We start from the raw sequence: 24627 nt of genomic DNA, 5'->3' as shown, positions 1-24627 counted from the left end.
CTGTATGTCGAAATAAATTCATATTTAATAATAGAACTACATGCAAATGCAATAAATGCTACAAATTTATTTTTGCATAGTATTTATTTGATTGAGTATAACTTATTAATTTAATAAAATTTTATAAACACTATTACAACTATTTTTGTGATGTAAATTATAAATTATTATAAGCAACTGTACTTATAATAACAATTCTTTACACAAAACACAAATTAATACACTCATTTTTTTTTTCGAAGACATTGTTTCTAAGTTTTGCAAGCAAAATTTCGGGACAATTTGTTTACGTTTTTAAGAATAACTCAAAAACTTTGTCCAGGACACTCTTTATTAGTTAGCTTAGCAGAAAGGAGATAAAATTTACAACATTTTTCTGAAAACAGGTTATTATAGTCCTAAGCATAAACTTTACGAATTTTACAACCAAATTATAAATTCTGCTGCGGTACATTTTTTTACATTTTATTGAATAACTCAAAAACTTTGTAAAAAAACTTTCTTTCTTATATAAATAACATACAGTGAAAAATTAATTAAAAATTTAAATTAAAAAATATTAATGACAAAAATATATCTCTTGTAAAATGTTGAAAAGACTTCGAATATTGAAAAGCAAAAATTCAAAAAAAAAAAAAAAAAAATATGTGGGGAAATCAAGCAGGCTAATGATTGTAGAAAAACATTTGGACTTGTCATTTTTGATATTGTAATATTTTATAATCAAATAAACTTTATACATTTATATTCAAGTAGAGTTTATACATTCATATACATTACTACCCCCATAATAAATATAATTTATTATTAACTAAAAATCCTTAGAACAACCTCAATCAATATTACTATAAAAATTACCCCAAAACCACCAATTTTTTCACCTCCATTTCTATCAATATTACCAGCATAGGCCATCATATGCGGTATCAAATTCTGTTCAAAAGTCCCTGTAAACAAATGGGCCCAAGGGCCATTGGCGAAGACTGCCACATCATCTCCCCCATGAGTCTCGATATATAAGGGCGCGATTCCAGGGGCCTGATAGTCCTTGTTTTTATTATCGACGACTTTTGAAAAATTTTGGCGAGTTCCATTTTTGAAGTGAATTTTGTAACCTGGACCATTGGCGTAGTTTAGGGTTGCCAGAGGAAGGTCGTCGTCTGCTTTGGGGTTGGCGAGGCCGAAGATGTCGTTACCGCGAATCTGGAAGAGATAAAAGACATATTTTGTTTAGGGGTGTGTAAAAGTGTTGATGAAGGATGATGGGAAATTTTATCTAGTTTTTGCTAAAGTGATTAAAAAAGAGTGTCCTGGACAAAGTTTTTGAGTTATTTGATAATATGTAGAAAAGTGTCCCGCGGCAGAATTTGTGATTAGGTTGCAAAATTCGTGAAGTTTTTGTTTGGGGCTGTAATAAACTGTTTTTAGGGAAATGTTGTAAATTTTATCTACTTTCTACTAAGCTAAATTAAAAAGAGTGTTTTGGGAAAAGTTTTTGAGTTATTTTTAAAAATGTAAAAATGTGTCCCGAAGTATTGTTTGCAAAACTTAGAGCAATGCGCAAGGCCGAGTTCTTATTGGATTTATTAAAAATGTTTGTTTCAGGGGTGTGTAAAAGTTTTAATGAAGGATTTTAGGAAATTTTATCTACTTTCTATTAAGCTACTACAAATATAGTGCTTACGGTAATTTTTTTTGAGTTTTTTATAAAAATGTGAAAAAAACGATCCTAATGAAGGGATCTCTTAAAACAATATATAAAGGCGAGTTCAACCTATTCAAATTATTTGTATCAATGTGTATAAAACAGTAAATATAGAATTTTTGTCTAATAAATTATATCTAGTTTCTGCTAACGTAATTTAAAAAGAGTGTTTTCGACAAAGTTTTTGAGTTATTTAATAAAATGTGAAAAATGTCCGGATTTTTTGCACCAATAGCAATTTAAACTAGGTTTTAAAGGAAAATACAAACTAGGTTTTAGAATTAATAAAAATTTTGGTTTGGAGTATATTGAGTTACTTATATGGAATGAAAGTAAATTTTATCTAGTTTCTGCTAAGTTGAATAAAAAAGAATCACCCAGACAAAATTTTTGAGATGTTTAGAAAAATGTAAGAAAATGTCTCAAAATCTTATATTCAATTAGAACAATATATAAGAGCGAGTTCACAATTAAATTAGCAAGAATTTTCATATATGACAATAATAAACTGTTTATAGAAAAAATAGTAAATTTTATCTAGTTTCTTCTAAGCTAAATGAAAAAAAGTGCCATGGACAAAGTTTTTGATATATTTGAAAAAAAAAATGTCCCGAAATTTCGCAGCACATAAAAGGGCATGTTCAAATTATGTATTAAAATTAGCAAAATTTTTGTATCGACTATATTAAACCGATTATATGGAAATTTAGTAAATTCTATCTAGTTTCTGCTAAGCTAATTAAAAAATAATGTTCTGGACAAAGTGTTCCAAAATCATATATTGTAAATTTGCAAAATACATTAGGGCGAATTCAAACTATTCAAAATTCTTGCATCAACGTGTATAAAACAGTTCATATGAAATTTTTGTATATTTTATCTATTTTCTGCTAAACTAATTAAAAAAGAGTGTCCTGGACATAATTTTTGAAATATTGAGAAAAATGTAAAAAATGTCCTGAATCTTTGTACGTTAAACTATTCTTAACCGTGAATGAGGAAAATTAGTAAATTTTATCTAGTTTTTCCTAAGCTAATTATAAAAACGTGTCCTGGACAAAGTTTTTGAGATATTCAGAAAAATTTAAAAAAATGTCCCGAATCTTTGTACGGCATGCGACATTAGGACAATATATAAGGGCGAGTTCACTGTGGATTTATTCAAAATTTTCATATAAACTATTTTTAACTATGAATGAGGAATTATAGTAAATTTTATCTAGTTTCTCCTAAGCTAAATAAAGATACTTCACAAAACGTAATAAAGTGTCTCAAATCCATATATATTTTATATAAGCGACTCCTAAATTCAGGCGAGTCCAAATATAAGGTTTACGTACACTTTTTTACTTTTGTTCAAGCAACTTTTAATTTTCTTCCCGGACATTTTAATTTGGATACATCAGTAAAAACTAGACAAAATTTACTAAAATCTAGTATAAACTATTATATACACTTTGATATAAAGTTTTTGAATAAAATCAGTTGTGTTAGAGGCTTTATTATATTTCGTTGGTTTGGTTACTTTTTATATAATTTGATTGAATTTCTTTTACCACTTACCGGGTATCCTGAAATGCTCAATGTATGTGCATGATCGGCAGTGACAACTATCAAAGTCTCATCCTCACTTGTTTTATTCAAGGCTGTGGTGACAGCTTTTGCCATTTCTATTGTTTCATCCAAGGCTTTGCGTGGTTTTGTTTCGTGATGGGCATGATCGATCCTACCACCTAAAATGTTAGCCACCAGAAATAATAATTCATCAAACACAAGGGATTTGTATTTAGTTACCTTCGACAAACAAAAAGAATCCTTTCTTCTCCTTGCCTAAAATATCAATAGCCTTTGCAACCATTTCTGCTAAACTAGGCTCTTTGCTCTCCAAATTACCATCGACCACATCCAAATGGTACTTGCAGTGACTACTCTCGAACAACCCGAGTAAAAAGTCAGTCTTGTCAGCATCCACAGCATCCAGTTGCTTTTTGTTCCAAACGTACTCACTTTTACCCTTTTTACCCATCTCGGTTTTCCATTCCTCGATCAAATTTCTACCATCGCTCCTTTGACCAAGTTCTTGTTCCTCATCGTAAGTATTGTTGGGTAAAAATTTACCGCGTCCTCCGCCCAGGATGACTTTGAAATTTTTACCAGGTTCCTGGTGAATGAGCTGGTGGGCTATGTCTCTGCATTTTAAGGGATCGGCTTTGCCCTTTTTAATGACGTCGGTGTCTGATTCCCAATCTCGGTCTGCTGTATGGGCGAAGGTACCGGCTGGTGAGGCGTGGGTCACTCTGGTGGTAGTAACAATACCTAAAAGTAAATGATATACACATACATATATATATATATATATATATATATATTATAATTCAAAAAATCCGAGACAATTTAAAACTATGCTTGCGGACCACATTAATACTTTAAAACATAATATAGACTTTTGTAACCCGACTGTATTACAATTCGAACAAAAGTTATTCAAACGAAGAATTATAAAGGGGTCTTTTTTTTTGACTATTTATAACAATAAGACAATAAATAAACGGAATGAACTTAACACGCTGTGCGACACAAGTCTCTTTTATTTAGATAGCTTTTCCAAATTTTTCACAAAATAATAAAAATGTCGTGCAAAGGATTCGCAATTCGTTCCGCATATGTGTTGAAAATTGGTAAAATGATTTTTAAAAAGTCCTTTCTCCATTATATCTTCAACCAGTCTACGAATAACACACTATCCAATCGTGATTTTTTTTTTAAATTAGTATTTTGTGCAAATATTGTGTATTTACAAGTTTAATGTTTATAATACATAGTGTAGTGCATTACCATATCCTGATACCATGGATTATTAAAATTTTCCAATTTAACAATAAGATCAACTAATTGTAAGTACTTTTCACTCTTTTTATTTTTTTCTTTTCATTCCAATTCAATTGTTTTAGTTTTAATATTATTTTTAGTTTCTACTCAATGCAGGCTTGAATTATAGCCGAAACGTATGGATGTAAAATAAATTTCACATAATAATTTAGAGGTAGATTCTCCGATAAAATAGAAATGTTACGAATCTGTGTTTGTTTGAGTTTGTAGAAATGTTTCCTGTACGATCAGGCGGTTTTACGTGTGAAGTCTAACTTCATGTATTTGTTATCAAAAAGAAACATTAGAAAATTGCACTTATGATAAAATTGGTTTTTGTGGTTTGTGCGTTTTGTAGGTTATAATTTATGTGCAAAATATAAGACAGTAAATAGAAAAGGGACTCTACTGACGAGCAACGTGACATAGAAAAGGGACTCTACTGACCAGCAAACTGATATTCTTCACAAAAAATAAATCAGATTTTACCAGTGATGAAATTAATTAGCAACTTAGAACTATACTGACAAGCAAATTGAATAAGAAGACAATTTTAAAAAAAAAGAACTCTACTGACAAAACGTAACATAAAAAAGGGACTCTACTGACAAGCAACAGAAATAAAATAACAGTGAATTAAAAAGGACTCTACTAACGAGCAAAGTAAAATAAGATATTTCACAGTAAAAGGACTCTACTGATGAGCAAGCTAAAAATGATTAAAATTGTATAGAAAAAAGACTCTACTGACGAGAAAAGTCAAAAAGAAAAGAATTTTATAGAAAAAGAATTGACAAGCAAACTGAAAAATAAGACAATTTTATAGGGAAAGGGCTCTACTGAGGAGCAAATTAAAATGAAAGACATTCTATAGAAAAGGGACTCTACTGACGAGCAAAACAAAACAAAGTCATTTTATTAAAAAGGTACTCTACTGACGAGCAAACTAAAAAAAAGAGTAAAATTGTATAGAAAAAAGACTCTACTGACAAGCAAACTGAAATTAAAGAGAAAATAATAAAAAGGACTCTACTGACGAGCAAAATAAAATAAAAGACAGTAAATATAAATGAATAAAATTAAAAATACGGAAAAAGAAGACAATTTTTTAAAAAAAAGATTCTACTGACGAGTAAATTCAACAAAGGCAATTTTATTTAAAAAGGACTCTACTGACGAGCAAATTGAAATTAAAGAGAGTAAATAGAAAAGGGACTCTATGGACAAGCAAATTAAAACAGAAGACAATTTCATAGAAAAAGGACTCTACTGACGAGCAAACTGAAAAAATAATAAAATTGTATAGAAAAAGGACTACTGACGAGCAAACTGAAATAAGACATTTTATAAAAATAAGAACTCTACTGACGAACAAACTAAAACAACGATTGTAAAATGTAGAAAAATGTTTTGTGAGTATTTTGCAATAATATATATAAGACCAGTTCAAACTAGGTTTTACAATTTTTTTTGCTTTTGATAAAAAAAAATTTACTTTTCATTCTGGATATCAAATTTGTATACACCAGTAAAACTAGACAAAATTTACTAAAATCTAGTATAAACTATTATACACACTTTAATATCAAAATTTTGAGTAAAATCAAGTACAAATCAATACAAGTCATTTTAACTTGTAATCGCACGAAAAAGTCACTTTTATATTTCGACTGTAGGTACTACTTTATAAAAAAGGACTCTACTGACGAGCAAACTTACATAAAAATCACTATAAAAGGGACTCTACTGACGAGCAAACTTACATAAAAATCACTATAAAAGGGACTCTACTGACGAGCAAACCTAAATAAGACAGTATATAACAAAAGGGACTCTACTAACGAGAAATTGAAATAAAAAACGCTTCTATTGCCCTACGGTTGTTCGGTTGTATAAAGAAGTTTTGCTTCATTTTTTACCTGTGGCTTTTCCTTTATCCTGTGCCCACTTGGCAATCGAATGGACATGATTATTAGTATCTGCCATAGTTTCGCAATTTTTTCTGGTGACATTTGCACTGACACCAATTGTGCCATCGTTCGCTTTGATGCCGCACAAGTAGGCGGTGGCGCTGCAAGCGCTGTCTGCGGTTTGGCCATCTACACAATAAGTCTAGAATAAAAATATATTAATCAGTCAAAAACAAATTACCAGAAATTGGTAAACTTATAATTAGAACAAAAAGATCACAGATATATATATATGGGCTTTTTTTTATATTTAGCAATATATTTACAACTGTCCTACATAGACATTAAGTAAATCTTTTGGCAATTATATATAAAAAAAGGACATCGATATATAAATAGTGAAAAATATACAGTTGCATTTTTCTTTTATAAAAAGTAATATAATGTGACACGAGTAATTACAATCTAATCAAATCACTAAATATTTTTCTTTTAAGTCATCGTTGGGCGGTAAACTTATAATTAGAACAAATCCGCTTTACTCTGTATGAGTGTTTTCAGCATATCACAGATGGTGCTGGTGTGCTTCAAATTCAACGTAAGACATAGTCTCTCAAGATATAGTACACGCACTTTAAACGTTCAAGTACCAATTTTATATATTGCAACATATCATTTTTGAATGAAAATAATGTTTATTATATATTTTTTACAACATATTTGTGATTTTGTTAAAAATATATTCTACACGCGTATATTTTGTTCTCATTTTATTTAGTCAAATTAGTCAGGTTAAACTTTTCTATAATATATATTTATGCCGATTTTGTTGTCACTTATACCATTTTTGTCACCCATGCCATTTTGTGTCGTCATTTATGTCATTTTTGTCATTTATGCCATTTTTGTCATTTATGCCATTTTTGTCGTTATTGATGACATTTTTGTCATCATTTATGCCATTTTTGTCATTTATGCCATTTTTTTGTCGTAATTTATTTGTCATTTTTGTCATTTATGCCATTAATGCCAGTTTTGTCATTAATGCCAGTTTTGTCATTAATGCCATTTTTTGTCGTAATTTATGTCATTTTTGTCATTTCTGCCATTTTTTGTCATTTATGGCATTTTTGTCACATATGCCATTTTTTGTTGTCATTTATGCCATTTTTGTTGTCACTTATACCATTTTTGTCGTCAATTGTCATTTTTGTCATCTATGCTATTTTTTGTCGTCATTTATGCCATTTTTGTTATTTGTCATTTTTGTCATTTATGCCATTCTTTGTCGCATTTTATGTCATTTTTGTCATTTATGCCATTTTTGTCGTAATTTATGTCATTTATGCCATTTTTGTCATTTCGTGACATTTTAGCCGTAATTTATGTCAGTTTTTTCTTCATTTATGCCATTTTAGTCGTAATTTATGTCATTTTTGTCATTTCTGCCATTTTTTTGTCGTTATTGATGCCATTTTTGACTTTTATGCTCTTTATGTCATCATCCATTCTATTTTTGACATCTGTCATTTTTTGTCGTCATCTATTGCCATTTTTATCGCTTTGTCGTCACTTATTCCACTTATTTTACTTATTAATTTTATTATTATTATTATTTGCTTTTATTTTATATTAAATCAACATACTACGGATATCATTTTATTGAAGATTCTATCCTTTATTTTGTACTCTTTTCATTTATTTAAATTTATGTTATTGTTCATTACTGTTAGTAGATGTTAAATTATTTAGCAGTTGTAACAAATATAGTAATTAAAAAAAAATATATTTCATTTTGAGATATATGCCATTTTGAGATATATGTCGCCACTCACCGTAGCACGTAAATTTACTCTTAGAATTAATTCTAGATAAGATATATTTAAATATATAATATAGGAAAGATAAACCTGATTAATTTGACTAAATGAAATAAGAAGAAAATATACGCGTATAAAATATATTTTCAACAAAATCAAAAATATTTTATAAAAAAAATATGTTATGAGAAAATTTTAAACATTTTTTCATTCAAAAAAGAATATATTTCAATATGTAAAATTGATAAAAATGGCATAGATTTTAACAAAAAAATGACATAGATGACAAAAATTGGCATATTGAAAATATATTTTTTACGCGTATATTTTCTTCTAATTTCATTTAGTCAAATTAATCAGGTTTATCTTTCCTATATTATATATTTAAATAAATCTTATCCTAGAATTAAACCTAAGGGTAAATTTACGTGCTACGGTCGGTGCCGACCTCTATGAATTCGGAAAACAATTAAAATTGAGGTAACGTGATTGCGATCTATTTATACTGTTTACCTTTGATAATCCGGTGTAAGGGAACTTCTCAAAAGACAACTCTTTATTTTCGTTTCCCAAGACAACTCTGGCAGCTGCCAAAGTCGGTATGGACATCCCGTCTCCCAAGAACATGATGATGTTTTTGGCTTCGTTTTTGTTTAATTTGCGTTTTACATGATGTTTCAATTGTTCTTTTGCCTTGGTCCACCAGAAATTGCCAAGTTTTTCCTCATTTGGGACGATTGCTCTCGAGTAGTCTATTACTGGATGTTCTGGATCTAAGTAAAATCATAATTAAAAAATAAGAAATTTATTCATAAACGATTTGCTGAAGGGTCTTTTATTAAACTATGTATATGACTTGAAAGTAATAAACAAACGCAATGACCCTCAGTTTGCTGTGTGTTACAGACATTTGTTTCTTTTGGATTATTTTTCAAAGTTAAGCAATAAAAATATGTGTATTTAATTGCAAAGATAAAAATAATGTAAATTTAATTTGTTTCCAAGCGCTTTTATTATCTTTAATTAATTTAATTAATATTTATATAACACTGAAGTGTTTATTATCTTTTACAAGTACACTTGTCTTTATAAGTACCTTGCACATGCTTTCAAGGCCAAATTTCAATCGTTTTAATAATTTTAAAAATTGAATAATTTATTCATATCAAAAATCAAAATTCATTAAATTATATTAACTGAGCCGAGATTTGAACCGGATGATTATACGTATCTAGTTTGACAGTTTGCAGACTTTCTGGTTTAAATTTCAAAATTTTCCAAAAACACTCATTAGTTTTAGTATATGCATTAATAACAGATACTTCATAGAATATTTGTGCAAAATTACACATTTTTAGTAATAACCATACGCACTAAAGACTTGATTGAAATTTGTCCTTATTGTTAGTTTTTTTTTAATTTGGTTGGTTGCTCTAGAATTTTTAAACAATTGTGTAAATATTGCAGAATTTTCCAAAAAAACTTATCAATTTTACTATTTGTATTGATAATATATACTTTAAAGAATATTTGTGCAAAATTACATGTTTGTAGTAATATCCATGTGCACTAAAAGCTTAATTGAAATTGCCCTTAGTTTTTCCAACTTGGTGTGCTTGCTCTAGAATTTTTAGACAATTGTGTAAATATTTCAAAAATTTTCAAGAACACTTATTAGTTTTAGTATTTGCATTGATAATAGATACTTCAAAGAATATTTATGTAAAGTTATACGTTTGTAGCAATAACCATATGCACTAAAGACTTTATTGAGATTTGCCAATAGTTTTTCCAATTTGGTTGGTTGCTCTAGAATTTTTAGACAATTGTGCAAATATTTCAAAAATTTTATAGTATTCTTATGAGTTTCAGTACTTGCATTGATAATATATACTTTAAAAAATGTTTGTGCAAAATTACACGTTTGTAGTAATAACCATGTGCACTAAAGACTTAATTGAAATTCATCCTTAGTTTATCTAACTTGGATGGTTGCTCTAGAATTTTTAAACAATTGTGTAAATTTCTTAAAAACTTTCAAGAACACTTATTGGTTTTAGCATTTGCATTGATAATAGATACTTTGAAGACTATTTGTGCAAAATTACAAGTTTGTAGTAATAACCATGTGCACTAAAGACTTAATTGAAATTTACTCAGTGCTTATCCAACTTATGGGTCGCTCAAGCATTTTAAGACAATTGTGCAAATATTTCAAATTTTTTCAAGAATACTTATCAATTTTAGTATTTGTAATAATAATAGATACTTTTAAGAATATTTGTGCAAAATTACACGTTTATGATATAAATAAATTACGTTAAAAATAAAATTTTAACCATGCATGTAATTGAACTCAATTTTTGGGACATTCTTTGACATATTATTTAATAACTAAAATTTTCCCAAGAAAACTTATCAATTTTAGTACTTAAATAAAAAATAGATATATCAATAAAAAATCAGTTATAATTACAAAGCTCTAGCACAAATATTCAAATACTAAAAAAATATTTTTTAAATCTATCATTTAATTACCTCTATCGATCTCTCTTCCAGAACACAAAACACTCAAAAATACCAAAAAAATGCAAATTTTCAAAAACATTTTTTCTTCTAAGCTAATTTTAACACAACGTTCAACAAACTACAAATATGTCCACTTGACAACTAATAAGCCTTATAATATATATAGTAAAGATAAAAATACTTATCTTAACTATTGTTGTAAAACACTTTTTATAATACTTTGTATTAGATTTAGAAATTAAATCTCGAGTGTTAGATAAAAAGATTATATAATTTTTTTTTAATTTTTGTATATGATGCTCGAAGTGAGGTGCAAGATATACTTTTGGTTCAACATTTTTTTGGGTCTTCTAGTGACCACATAAAAATGGTTTTGTTATATGCTGGTTCATAACTTCGCTCAACCAACAAAATGTAGTATTTTTATGGTTTATATATTAAATGGCAGCTTTTTATTTAGATTGTTCTATTTTTTTAACTTCAGTTCACTTTTTTTAAAAGTTCTTAAAAAAAATATTGAATTTTAATTATTTTCTGAATTTCGGATTTATTTTTTAATCTTGAATTTAATTATTTTTAAGTCCCAAATTTACAAAATTTTGAAATCTGAAACTTTTTCATTTACAAACCTGGCACTCTTTCATTTTAAAACGTGAAAATTTATTTTGTGGTTGTTTATTTTTAAACGTGAAACTTTTTTATTTTTAAACCTGGGACTGGTGAAAATGTTAAATTGTTAATTTGGAAATAGTTAATCTGAAATTAGTTAATTTTTATACCGGAACTTGTTTATTTTTAAACCTGGAACTCGATAAATTACAAACTTAAAATTCTTATTTTAAAATTATAACTATTAATTCTTAAACCTGGAACTTGAAAAAAACAAACCTGGAACTTGTTAATTCTTATATCTGGAACTATTTAAATTTTAAAACCTGGAACTAGTTAATTTTCAAACTTGTTTATTCACAAACCTGGAACTTACTTAGTAATTCATAAACCTAGAATTTTAAAAGCTGCAACTTGTTAAATTTTTAACCCTGGAACTAGTTGAATTTTTGAACTTGGAGCTACATAGTCGAATTTTTGAACCTGGAACTTATTTATTTTTCCTAGCCTGGAACTGGTTAATTTTTAAGCTTGTTTATTCACAAACCTGGAACTTGTTAATTTTTATATCTAAATCTGGAATTAATTGAATTTTTGAACTTGGAGCTACATAGTCGAATTTTTGAACCTTGTTTATTTTTTGAACCTCGCACTTGTTAAACTTTTAAGTCTGGAACTCGCTTAGTAATTTACAAACCTGAAACGTATTAATTTACTGGAACTTTTCATTTTCAAATCTGAAACTTTTTTATATTTAAACCTGCAATTTTTTTATTTTTAAACCTGAAACATTTTTATTTTTAAACCTGGAACATTTTTATTTTTGAATCTGAAACTTTTTTATGCTTAAATCTGCAACTTTTTTATTTTTAAACCTGAAACATTTTTATTTTTAAACCTGGAACTTATTTATTTACAAATCTGAAATTTGTTAAATTTTTAAGTCTGGAATTAGTTGAATTTTTAAGCCTGGATTTTGTTAAATTGTTAAGTCTAGCACTTGTTGAATTTTTAACCGTTGAATTTTTAAATTTGCAATTTGTTTATTTTTAAACACAAAGCTTAAATTTTTAAGCCTGGAACATGTTAAATTTGCAATTGGTTTATTTTTAAACACAAAGCTTAAATTTTTAAGCCTGGAACATGTTAAATTTGCAATTGGTTTATTTTTAAACACAAAGTTTGAATTTTTAAGCCTGGAACTTGTTACATTTTTAAGTCTGGCACCTGTTAAATTTTTGAACTTGTAACTTGTTAAATTATTTAATCTGGAACTCGCTTGGTAATTTTTAAGCCTGGAACTTGCTTGTTTATTTTTAAGTCCGGAACTTGGTAAATTTTTAAGCCTGAAACTAGTTAATTTCCAAACCTGAGACTTATTTATTGTTTAACTTGTAATTTGTTTATTTTATAACTTGCAATTTGTTTATTTTTAAACCTAAGGCTTGTTAATTTACAATCCTGGAACATGCTCACTAATTTACAAATCTGGAACTTACTAGTAAATTGGTAATTTACAAAACGTTATTAATTAGAATGCAAATTTCAGGTTTTTCTGACGTTTGTAGGCATTCTGAATCGTTTTAGACCAGAATAGGGAACAGTTTGTATATATTGTGAATATTTAGATCATTTGTGTAAAAAATGGCTGCGCCGATTTCTAAACAAACAATTTTTCTTTACCTTTATTTGTACGAAGTTTAGGTTTTTTTAAATTTTGATTTTTTGATTTTGAATTTTAAATTGTTTTTGAAGTTTTGATTTTTTTTATAGAGTTACAAATTGATTGTGTGTTTTGAATTCATTTACTTATTAATTTTAAATTTACATTTTATGATCCGATTTTTCAAGGTCGTATCAAGGTCAATTAACCAGTTTTAGGTTAATTAACCAAACCAAACAGAAACATGTTCTTGTGCAAAATTTATGACAATCATAAAATTTTCAAAATGACTTGCCCGAAATATTTATGCAAATCGTGAATTATAACAGTATCCTCCTTAAATCACCAAAGTCATTGGTAAACAAATCATTTGTATATAATATAATATATTATATACAAGCAAAAAATAGACATTTTTATAAAAAGGACTCTACTGACGAGCAAAATACAAAATGAATACTTGAAAAGGGACTCTACTGACGAGCAAACTAAAATAAAAAACTTTTTTAGAAAACGTAAATGTAATAGAAAATTTTCTCTAATAGAGTAGAAAAGAGACTCTACTGACGAGCAAACTAAAAAAGAAGACAATTTCATAAAAAAGGACTCTACTGACGAGCAAACTAAAATAAACTAGCTGTAAGTGGAATTCTGTCTTAAGGCAATTAGGGCATCGTGCCTTAAGGCAAATTGCTGGAACTTCCCGTACCAAAAATTATTATTTTTTTTTAAAACGATTAACATTTTTGAAAAAAAAATTACTTTGAAAAAATAAGATTTTTGAGAAACTATAAATTGGACAAAAAATTAGTTTTTTTTGAAAAAAAAAAAATTTTTTTTTAAAAAAAATTTTTTTTTGTTGAAAAAAAAATTTTTTTTTTTTATTTTGACATATTGTGGAAGATCTGAACTGTTTTTTCAAAGCAATCGTACTGCTTTAACTACATAGGGACAAAATATAAAGCGCGTAAGCGCCGCGTCGCTGTCTAACGCATAAGCATTGGTACGGAACCGATAGGAATGTTAACAAAATGTATACTTATTGTTAAAATCTCTATAAAATGTCTGATAATTTGATGTGCATATGTCTAATGATCATTTTTGACCGCCAAATGGCTCATTTTTTTACTTTTTCCTCTATATCTCCGAAACCGCTGGACCTACCTTCATGAAAGTTGTATCGATTCTTCATCTTGTCAATACAAATAAAATGTTTTTTGAATTATTAAAATCGGACGCTCCATTCTCTTAAAAACTGAGTTACCGTTTTCGGAACTTTTTGCCCCGTATCTTCGGAACGGCTTGACCTGCCTTTGCCAAAAACTAATCAGCACGTCTCCTTACCAATACGGATCGAATGTTTTTTGAATTATTCAAATCGGTTGATCCGTGTTCCCGAAATCGCCGACGAAAATTTGTATCCGCACATACATACACACACATACATACATACACACACACATACACACACACATACACACACACACACATACATCCATTTTTTCTAAGGTATGCCAAAATGTTCAGAAACCTCTGAAACGTAAAGATATATAAAAATTTTCATTCTCGATTTTTTTGCGATTACTATAACTTGCCCTACGGGAAGTTAAAAACTTTTTTAGAAAATGTAAATGTAATAGAAAATTTTCTCTAATAGAGTAGAAAAGAGACTCTACTGATGAGCAAATTAACAAAGAAGACAATTTATAAAAAAGGACTCTACTGATGAGCAAACTAAAATAAAAAACTTTTTTAGAAAATGTAAATGTAATAGAAAATTTTCTTTAATAGAGTAGAAAAGAGACTCTACTGATGAGCAAATTAAAAAAGAGGACAATTTCATAAAAAAGGACTCTACTGACGAGCAAACTAAAATAAAAAACATTTTTAGAAAATGTAAATGTAATAGAAAATTTTCTTTAATAGAGTAGAAAAGAGACTCTACTGATGAGCAAATTAAAAAAGAGGACAATTTCATAAAAAAGGACTCTACTGACGAGCAAACTAAAATAAAAAACATTTTTAGAAAATGTACATGTAATAGAAAATTTTCTCTAATAGAGTAGAAAAGAGACTCAACTGACGAGCAAACTAATAAAGAGGACAATTTTATGAAAAAGGACTCTATTGACGAGCAAACTAAAAAGACAGTAAATAGAAAAGGACTCTACTGACAAGCAAACTAAAAAAGAAGACAATTTCATAAAAAAGGACTCTACTGACGAGCAAACTAAAATAAAAAACTTTTTTAGAAAATGTAAATGTAATAGAAAATTTTCTCTAATAGAGTAGAAAAGGGACTCTACTGATGAGCAAATTTAAAAAGAGGACAATTTTATAAAAAAGGACTCTACTGACGAGCAAACTGAAATTAAAAACACTTCATAGAAAAAAGACTCTACTGACGAGCAAACTAAAAAAGAAGACAATTTCATAAAAAAGGACTCTACTGACGAGCAAACTAAAATAAAAAACTTTTTTAGATAATGTAAATGTAATAGAAAATTTTCTCTAATAGAGTAGAAAAGAGACTCAACTGACGAGCAAACTAATAAAGAGGACAATTTTATGAAGAAGGACTCTATTGACGAGCAAACTAAAAAAGAAGACAATTTTAACGGAAAAGGAACTCTACTGACGAAATCAAACAAAATGATTTACCAAAACAATTTTATTTACTATCTACAAATCATTTCTGCCAATATTAGCCGCATACGCCATCATATGCGGTATCACATTCTGTTCATAATTTCCTGTAAACAAATGGGCCCAAGGGCCATTTGCGAAAACTGCCACATCATCTCCCCCATGAGTCTCTTCCACCAAGGGTGCCAAAGCCGGTGCCAAATAATCTTTGTCTTTGGTGTCGATAGCCTCCAAATAGTTTTTGCGACCCCCAAATTTATTGACGTGCATTTCGTAACCTGGGCCATTGGCGTAGGTCAGGGTTGCTATTGGGAGGCGGTCGGTGCCTAATTTGGCCACACCGAAGATATCGTTACCTCGATCCTGGGGGGGAAAATAGTGATTAAATAGTGGTGTATGGCATCGTGCCTTAAGGCAAATTGCTGGAACTTTCCGCGTACCGTAATGAAATATTCGAGAAATTTTAAACGTTTTCAAATATATTATTACAAATGCTGTAACTTTCATTATTTTTGCAATCTTGTTATATCTGAGTGAGCAAATGTAAATCATAAATCAATTTATCAATATTCATTTCATTTCGAATTCAATTTCAAAAAAAAATAGTTGCCCAATTCACACAAAATTGAAAAAGTGCCCCCGTACAGTCACAGTCTAAACGCACTTGCAAGTAATTTTGTGCGACGTTATCACTTAGACTGTGCTTCGCTTGGCGGCATTTTCACATTTTTCAATAGTTTTCACGAAATTGGAAAATCGTTCCAGTACATAAACAGTCTAAACGCACTCGGGTAAACATTTGTACCAGAGTGACGCTTAGACTGTGCTTAGTCTGGGTGATTTTTTTAATTTTTAATCCAGAATTACAAATAGAATAAATTTTTTTAAATAAAGGATTCTACTGACGAGCAAACTAAAATAGAAGCCAGTAAATAAAAAAGGAATACACGATAATCCAAATTTGAAATTATTTTTATGAATGAACCATTGGTCTTCCACAGCCCTACATTGTTTTAGTATGTTCTTTAAGACCAGGAACACTATCGAGTAAAAAGGGACTCTACTGAGGAGCAAACTAAAATAGGTGATATTTTGTAAAAAAGAACTCTACTCGACGAGCAAACTAAAAAAATAGACAATTTTATAAAAAGGACTCTACTGACGAGCAAAATCCAAATTGAATACTTGAAAAGAGACTCTACTGACGAGCAAACTGAAATAAAAAACATTTTTTAGAAAATGTAAATGTAATAGAATATTTTCTCTAATAGAGTAGAAAAGAGACTCTACTGATGAGCAAATTAAAAAAGAGAACAATTTTATAAAAAAGGACTCTACTGACGAGCAAACTAAAAAAGAAGACAATTTCATAGAAAAGGACTCTACTGACGAGCAAACTGAGAAAGAAGACAATTTTAATGGAAAAGGACTCTACTGACGAGCAAACTGAAAAATACAGTAAATAGAAAAAGGACTCTACTGACGAGCAAACTAAAAAAGAAGACAATTTTAATGGAAAAGGACTCTACTGACGACCAAACTAAAAAAGACAGTAAATAAGAAGAGAATCCTACTAACGAGCAAACTGAAAAACAATTTATTAGAAAAAGGACTCTACTGACGAGCAAACTGAAAAAGAAGACAATTTTATAAAAAAAGACTCTACTGACGAGCAAACTGAAATTAAAAACACTTTTTATAGAAAAGGGACGCTACGAATGAGCAAAGTGAAATGAACATTTCTTAGAAAATAAAACTCTACTGACAAGCATTAAATAATAATAAATAAATAATTGTATAGTTTTTTGAGATCATTCAAATCGGACGCTTAGTTCACTCAAAAACTGCCATTTTGTGCACATTTAGCTCTGTATTTTCGAAATGACGGGACCTGCCTTTACCAAAACCTAATCAGCACATCTCCCTATCAATAGGGATCGAATGTGGACGAAAAAATGCAGACACACAAAACACACAAACACACACATCCTTTTAGTTCATGAGATATGCCAGTAAAATGTTCAAAAACTTCTGAAACGTTAAGAAATGCAAAAAATTTTCATTTTCGGTTTTCGGCCCATTACTAATAATAATAAATATTATTATGATTAATAATTCAAGAATTAAAAACACAGTTACTTGTTTAACACATTAATAAATTCAAGATTCATATATTAATAAATTTCATATTTATAATCATTAAAAATAAATCATAGATTTTTCTTAGAAAAGCATTAAAGATTTCAAAGAGCCGTTTTCTTGTAATTAACTGTTGACAAAAAAAAAATTGCCGATTGTTATGAATTTTTTTTTGATTATAGATACCATGGTCTTATAGAACATACTGAGATATAACGGTCCTACGCTAAGTAGTTCAGTTTTGAAAATACATCAAAGTTTAGAAAAATATTATAGTCAAAATTTGTGTTAAAAGTTGCTTTTGTGATGTGATAAGTCACTCAAGTCGATTAGAAATGATTAATTGACATCGTATCATTGTTTCTTGTAAGTGAATTTATTTTGATAAAATTTTTGAATGAATTTAATTTATTAAAATAATAATAATAATTATTATTATTATTATTATTATTATAGTAGTGGTTGAAATTGGAATTGTGGTTACTTACTGGAAATCCTGACATGCTCATTGTATGTGCATGATCGGCAGTGACAACTATAAGGGTGTCTTTCTGGTTTGTTTTTTCAAGGGCTGTAGTCACAGCTTTTGATAATTCTATGGTTTCATCCAAGGCTTTGCGTGGTTTTGTATCGTGATGAGCATGATCGATCCTTCCACCTTGAAAATAAAACATATCTAGTTGAAAGTGGCATTTTGCCTTAAGGCAAGTTGTAAAAAATTCCCGAAAAATGTTATAATTGACTTATGGGGCAATTCTGCCTCATAACGTTATCTTATGCTAGTTTCCTGGTCGTGAAACTGTAAATGTGTCTATCTATTTGCCGTGCGATCAGGCGTATTTTACATATAAACAAAGCAAGGAAGAATGTTATGATAAGAGTCTTCGATAACGCATAATTCCTTGCTTGTTTATATGTAAAATACGCCTGATCGCACGGCAAATGAATAGACATTTTCACAGTTTTCATTGCCAAGGAACAACCATAAGATAGCGTTGCCATGGCACTGCTATGTTATGAGAATCAACCGAAATTGATATTTAAATATTTAGGTGAAAATAGTCAACTGTTTATTTCAAAATTCAACTGAGTTTTTACACTTTTCGACAAGCTAGAAATGTGCAATTTTAATATTATGTTCTTCAATATGTCTATTATTAGAATAAATTTGAACATTTCTAATTTTTTTGCAAAATTTTGCAATATCGATATTAATCTTCACAAGTGTCCCTGCCATGTCAAGTTGAATTAGTGTATGTACGTCAAATTTTAAGTGATTTTTACTAAATTTCTTCATGTAGACCCAACCTAATATCAACATAATATTCATTCATATGTATATTGGGATGTCAAACACTAAAACTTGATGAGTTTTCTTTCAAAATTTTGCAAAATTGGCAACAATGTCCGACTGTGTCTGTGACATCTCAAGTACGAATTAATGTATGTACGTGAAATTTTATGTGATTTTAATCAAAGTTATTGCTCTAGACCTAACCTAATATTAACATAATATTCTTTAATATGTCTATTGTGTTGTCAAATACTAAAACTGAAGAGTTTTCTTTGAAAATTTTACAAAATTGCCGATAATGTCCACAAATGTTCGTGCCCAGTCAAGTTACAATTATTATTTGCGCGTGGGATTTTAAGTGATTTTCATTAAACTTATTGATGTAGACCTAACTTAATATCAATTTGACATTCTCTAATAGGCGTGCTATGATGGCAAATACTGAAATTGAAAAGTTTTCTTTCAAAATTTTGCAAAATTGCCAATGATACCACAAACATCCGTGTCATGTCAAATTCAAATTATTGTTTGTGCGTGGAATTTTAGGTGATTTTTATTAAATTACTTGGTGTAGATCTAACCTAATATGGATATCACACTCTTCAATATGTCTACTATGATGACAAATACTAATATTGATAAGTTTTCTCACAAAGTTTTATGTATTTTTAATAATGTCCATGGCATGTCAAGTTCGAACTACACTGTGTACGTGAAGTTTTAAGTTTATTTTAATGAAGTTCTTGATGTGGACCCAACCTAATATCAACATAATATTTTTTAACATGTCTGTTATGGTGTCAAATAATAAAACTGATAAGTTATCTATCAAAGTTTTATATATTTTTAATAATGTCTATGCCATGTCAAGTTCGAATTACACTGTGCACGTGAAATTTTAAGTTTATTTCAATGAAGTTCTTGATGTGGACCCAACCTAATATCAACATAATATCAAATATCTCCCTTCCGCCTTTTTGTATTGTAAACCAAGAGCAAAAAAGCGGAAGGGAGATATTTGACAACCTAATATGTACGTGAAATTATAAGTTTATTTATAAAAGTCAAAACATTGCGATTTTCAATTGAATTTTCTCAAATACATTTATAATATCTGTAATTATTAGTAATGGACCAAGTTAGTTACCTTCTACAAACAAAAAGAATCCATTATCATCCTTGCTCAAAACATCAATAGCCTTTGCAACCATATCGCTCAAACTAGGCTCCTTGCTCTCCAAATTACCATCGACCACATCCAAATGGTACTTGCAGTGATTATTCTCGAACAACCCGAGTAAAAAGTCAGTCTTGTCAGCATCCACAGCATCCAGTTGCTTTTTGTTCCAAACGTATTCACTTTTACCCTTTTTACCCATCTCGGTTTTCCATTCCTCGATCAAATTTCTACCATCGCTCCTTTGACCAGGTTCTTGTTCCTCATCGTAAGTATTGTTGGGTAAGAATTTTTGGCGTCCTCCGCCCAGGATGACTTTGAAGTTTTTACCAGGATCCTGGTGGATCAGCTGGTGGGCTATGTCTCGGCATTTTAAGGGATTTTCTGTCGAATTTAAGACGTCGGTGTCGGATTCCCAATCTCGGAATGCTGTGTGGGCGTAGTTGGCGCATGGTGAGGCGTGGGTGATTCTTGTAGTGGTGATGATACCTAGAAAATAGATAATTTAAAATCTAGTTAGATTGTTGAGATCAGTTTAGGGTTGTCTAGATTAGTTTTAGGTTGTTTAGATCAGTTTTAGGTTGTCGAGATCATTTTTAGGTTATATAACCAAGTTTTGAGTAGTGACACGGTATCGAATAGAATGAACCGATACTTTTTTCGTGTCGCTAGCGGTGGACTGTAGAATGTAAACAAATGCTGAAATTCATATGTCGTTGGTTAAAATTCGGCTCGAAGGATTATTATTTTTTATTTCTAAAAACTATATAAACTTAATTAAAATTTAATAATTAAATAGTTTATTTATATATTAATTATTATTAACTTCCCGTAGGGTAAGTTATAGTAATCGCAAAAAAATCGAAAATGAAAATTTTTATATATCTTTACGTTTTAGAGGTTTCTGAACATTTTGGCATACCTTAGAAAAAATGGATGTATGTGTGTGTGTGTGTGTGTGTGTGTGTGTGTGTGTGTGGGTGGTGCGTGTGTGTGTTGTATGTGCGGATACAAATTTTCGTCGACGATTTCGGGAACACGGATCAACCGATTTGAATAATTCAAAAAACATTCGATTTGTATTGATAAGGAGACGTGCTGATTAGTTTTTGGCGAAGGCAGGTCTAGCCGTTTCGGAGATACGGGGCAAAAAGTGCCGGAAACGGTAACTCAGTTTTTAAGAGAACGGAGCGTCCGATTTTAATAATTCAAAAAACATTTTACTTGTATTAACAAGATAAAGAATTGATCAAATTTTCATGAAGGCAGGTCTAGCGGTTTCGGAGATCTAACAAAAAAAGTAAAAAAAAAATGCTATTTGGCGGTCAAAAATGATCATTAGACATATGCACATCAAATTTTCAGATATTTTATAGAGATTTTAACAATAAGTATAAATTTTGTTTATTTTCCTATGGGTTCCGTATCAATGTTTACCCGTTAGACAGCGACGCCGCGCTTAAACGCTTATATTTTGTCTCTGTGCAATTAAAGCAGTGCGATTGCTTTGAAAAACAAGTTCAGATCTTCCAAAATATGTCAAAATAAAGAAACATTTTTTTTCAAAAAAAAAAAAAATTAAAAAAATTTTTTTTTAAAAAAATTTTAAAAAAAATTTTTTTTTTTCAAAAAAAAGTAATTTTTTGTCCATTTTATAGTTTCTCAAAAATCTTATTTTTTCGAAGTAAATTTTTTTCAAAAATGTTAATCGTTTTTAAAAATAATAATATTTGGTACGGGAAGTTCCAGCAATTTGCCTTAAGGCACGATGCCCTAATTGCCTTAAGACAGAATTCCACTTACAGCTAGTTTGTTGTATATTACGCTTATCTGCTTGTAATAACGATATTGGAGACAAAAGAAATTTTGTTGTGTACAAATATTTTGTCTTATTAACGACAAATTGCGACACGAAAAAAGTATCGATACCTTCTATTCGATACCTTGTCCCTAGTTTTGAGATGTCTAAGTTTTGGAGTGTCTAAGTATAGGGATGGATAAGTATAGGGATATTCAAATTTTTGGTTGGCTAAGTATTGGGATGTCTATCTCAGTTTTGGGACGTCTAAATAAGTTTTGAGATGTCTAACTAAAAAGTTTTTGGATGTCTAAATAAGTTTTGGGATGTCTGACTAAGTTTTGGGATGTCTAACTAGGTTTTGGGACGTCTAAATAAGTTTTGAGATGTCTAACTAAAAAGTTTTTGGATGTCTAAATAAGTTTTGGGATGTCTAAATATGTTTTGGAGTGTCAAAATATGTTTTGAGGTGACTAAATATTTTTTGGGGTGTCTACAGTGGTGTTGTGCTAATATTTTTTTTGCCGGAACGCTAAAATTAAAAAACCGATTCATAAACCGGTTCTCATGTTTGTGCCGGTTCCGTTCGAAAAGGAAAGAAACAAAAATTATTACAAAGCCCATTTTGCGCACATATATGTATGTTTATTATAATAATGGGAATGTTTAATAAAAATTAGTTCAATTATAATTTATTAAATTCACTTATAAAATCATTTTCTGTATGAAGCGATTTTTTTTAAATTTCTGGATGTTTTATTCGAGTTTTAGATGCTCTAATTAGATTTCTGATGGTGTGGTCAAGTTTTAGATGATCTGGCTAAATTTCTGGATGGTCTGGTTGAGTTTTAGATCTTCTGGTCAGTTTTAGATGGCATATTTAGATTTTAGATTGTCTGGTTAAGTTTTAGGTAGTCTGGTTATCTCTTATACAGATAGTCTGGATAAATTTGTGGATGATCTGGTTGAGTTTTAGATTGTTTGGTCTAGTTTTAGATAGTCTATTTAGTTTTCAGAAGTTCTGCTCAAGTTTTAGATGGTCTGGATGAATTTCTGGATAGTCTGGTTGAGTTTTAGATCTTCCAGTCAAGTTTTAGATATTCTGGTAAGATTCTGAATGGTCTATATATTTCTGGATGGTCTAGTTGTGTTTTAGATTGTCTGGTTAATTTATAGATGGTCTATTTAGATTTTAGAAGATCTGGTCAAGTTCTAGATAGTCTTGTTAGCTTCTAGATTATCTTGATAAATTTATGGATGGTTTGGTTGAGTTTGAGATCATCTGGTCAAGTTTTAGATGGTTTATTTAGATTTCAGATGGTCTGGTCAAGTTTTAGATAGCCTGCTTAGCTTCTAGATGGTCTGGATGAATTTCTGGATGGTTTTGTTGAGTTTTAGATCGTCTGGTCAAGTTATAGATGGTCTAGTCAAGTTTTAGATAGTTTGGTTAACTTGCGAATTCTCTGGATGGTCTGTTTAATTTTGGATCATTTGGTCAAGAATTAGATGGTTTTGTGGGAATCAATGAGGCCATGAGTTTGGAGAAACAAAAATTCATGTCATGACATTTTGTATAGTTTTTGATAATGATAATCTTTGATACAATTTTATAAAACATAGAAATATCTCTCTATTAACTCATATTTTTCTATATTGGTGACTTACGACATCTACAATGAAGATAGCAATTGAACATGGATCAAGAATTGAAAAAAAGTATAGACTTTGATGCAACGTCCTAATCACTTTTGGCTACTTAAAAGCACGCCCAGTCCTCGGCTCATCTCGGGTTAATGCATTTACTCTAGCCATGACACCGGACTTCCATTGACATACTTATTCTGTATGTCCAGGCCTCTGGTTATTGCTGACACCAAAAAGTTCACTGGAATCGCAATTCAACCTCTCCTTGTCCTTTAACTCACCAAATCGTCTTTTAATGCTTAAGACTTTGGAACTGGATCTTGATTGTATGTTGTTTTTAAAACTGGATTTAGATACTTCATTCACGTTGTCTTCACCGACTCCAAAAATTCAAACAGTGAGCTCTTATGAAAGTTCATTGAATCAACTGCTCTTATATATCCAACTGTCTGAGATACTTCATCGACAAGTTCGTATAATGATTTACTAACTTCGATGATTATGCCAGATGATTCATATCCAATTGTGGCGGACTACGATTGTGTTCATACCTTTATGAATTTGTATATGATTTCATGTGCTGAAAGATGCTAAATTCACATCTCTAAATCTGCCTTCCCACCAGATAAATACAACGTGTTGACGTGCATATTTGAACTAGTGCGATGTCAACACTGGACAGAGGGAGTATTTGTGGGAATCATGTAGGCATGGAGAAAATCAAAATATTCATGTCATGACATTGTGTATAGTTTTGATAATGATAATTTTTATAGTTTATAAGGTATTAGAAGGTATGGCTGAGTTTTATATCGTCTGTTCAAA

General features: G+C 29.7%; 2 protein-coding genes across 2 annotated transcripts in view; both read right to left on the bottom strand.

Annotated features, from left to right (window-relative positions):
- Nucleotides 1-661: 661 nt before the first annotated feature.
- LOC113364318 (alkaline phosphatase-like) lies at nt 662-10948 on the bottom strand. The gene is made up of 6 exons (XM_026606806.1): nt 10842-10948; nt 8817-9076; nt 6493-6685; nt 3500-4021; nt 3269-3438; nt 662-1203 (listed from the first exon to the last, which is right to left on the bottom strand). The coding sequence occupies exons 1-6, from the start codon at nt 10909-10911 to the stop codon at nt 808-810; spliced, it is 1611 nt and encodes a 536-aa protein (XP_026462591.1). The 5' UTR covers nt 10912-10948; the 3' UTR covers nt 662-807.
- A 4838-nt stretch (nt 10949-15786) lies between these two features.
- The window catches only part of LOC113370725 (membrane-bound alkaline phosphatase-like), a 21163-nt gene continuing 12322 nt past the window's right edge, over nt 15787-24627 (bottom strand). Inside the window, 3 exon segments of the mRNA XM_026611422.1 lie at nt 15787-16113; nt 18378-18547; nt 20331-20849. Coding sequence (XP_026467207.1) covers nt 15787-16113; nt 18378-18547; nt 20331-20849 — 1016 coding nt within the window.

This window comes from Ctenocephalides felis, unplaced genomic scaffold (assembly GCF_003426905.1).
Source record: "Ctenocephalides felis isolate EL2017-DRISC unplaced genomic scaffold, ASM342690v1 CF-g0.4_SCAFFOLD_00845, whole genome shotgun sequence".
Taxonomy (NCBI): Eukaryota; Metazoa; Arthropoda; class Insecta; order Siphonaptera; family Pulicidae; genus Ctenocephalides; species Ctenocephalides felis.
The sequence above is the reverse complement of the archived record's forward strand: the minus strand, read 5'-3'. Positions and strand labels throughout refer to the sequence as shown.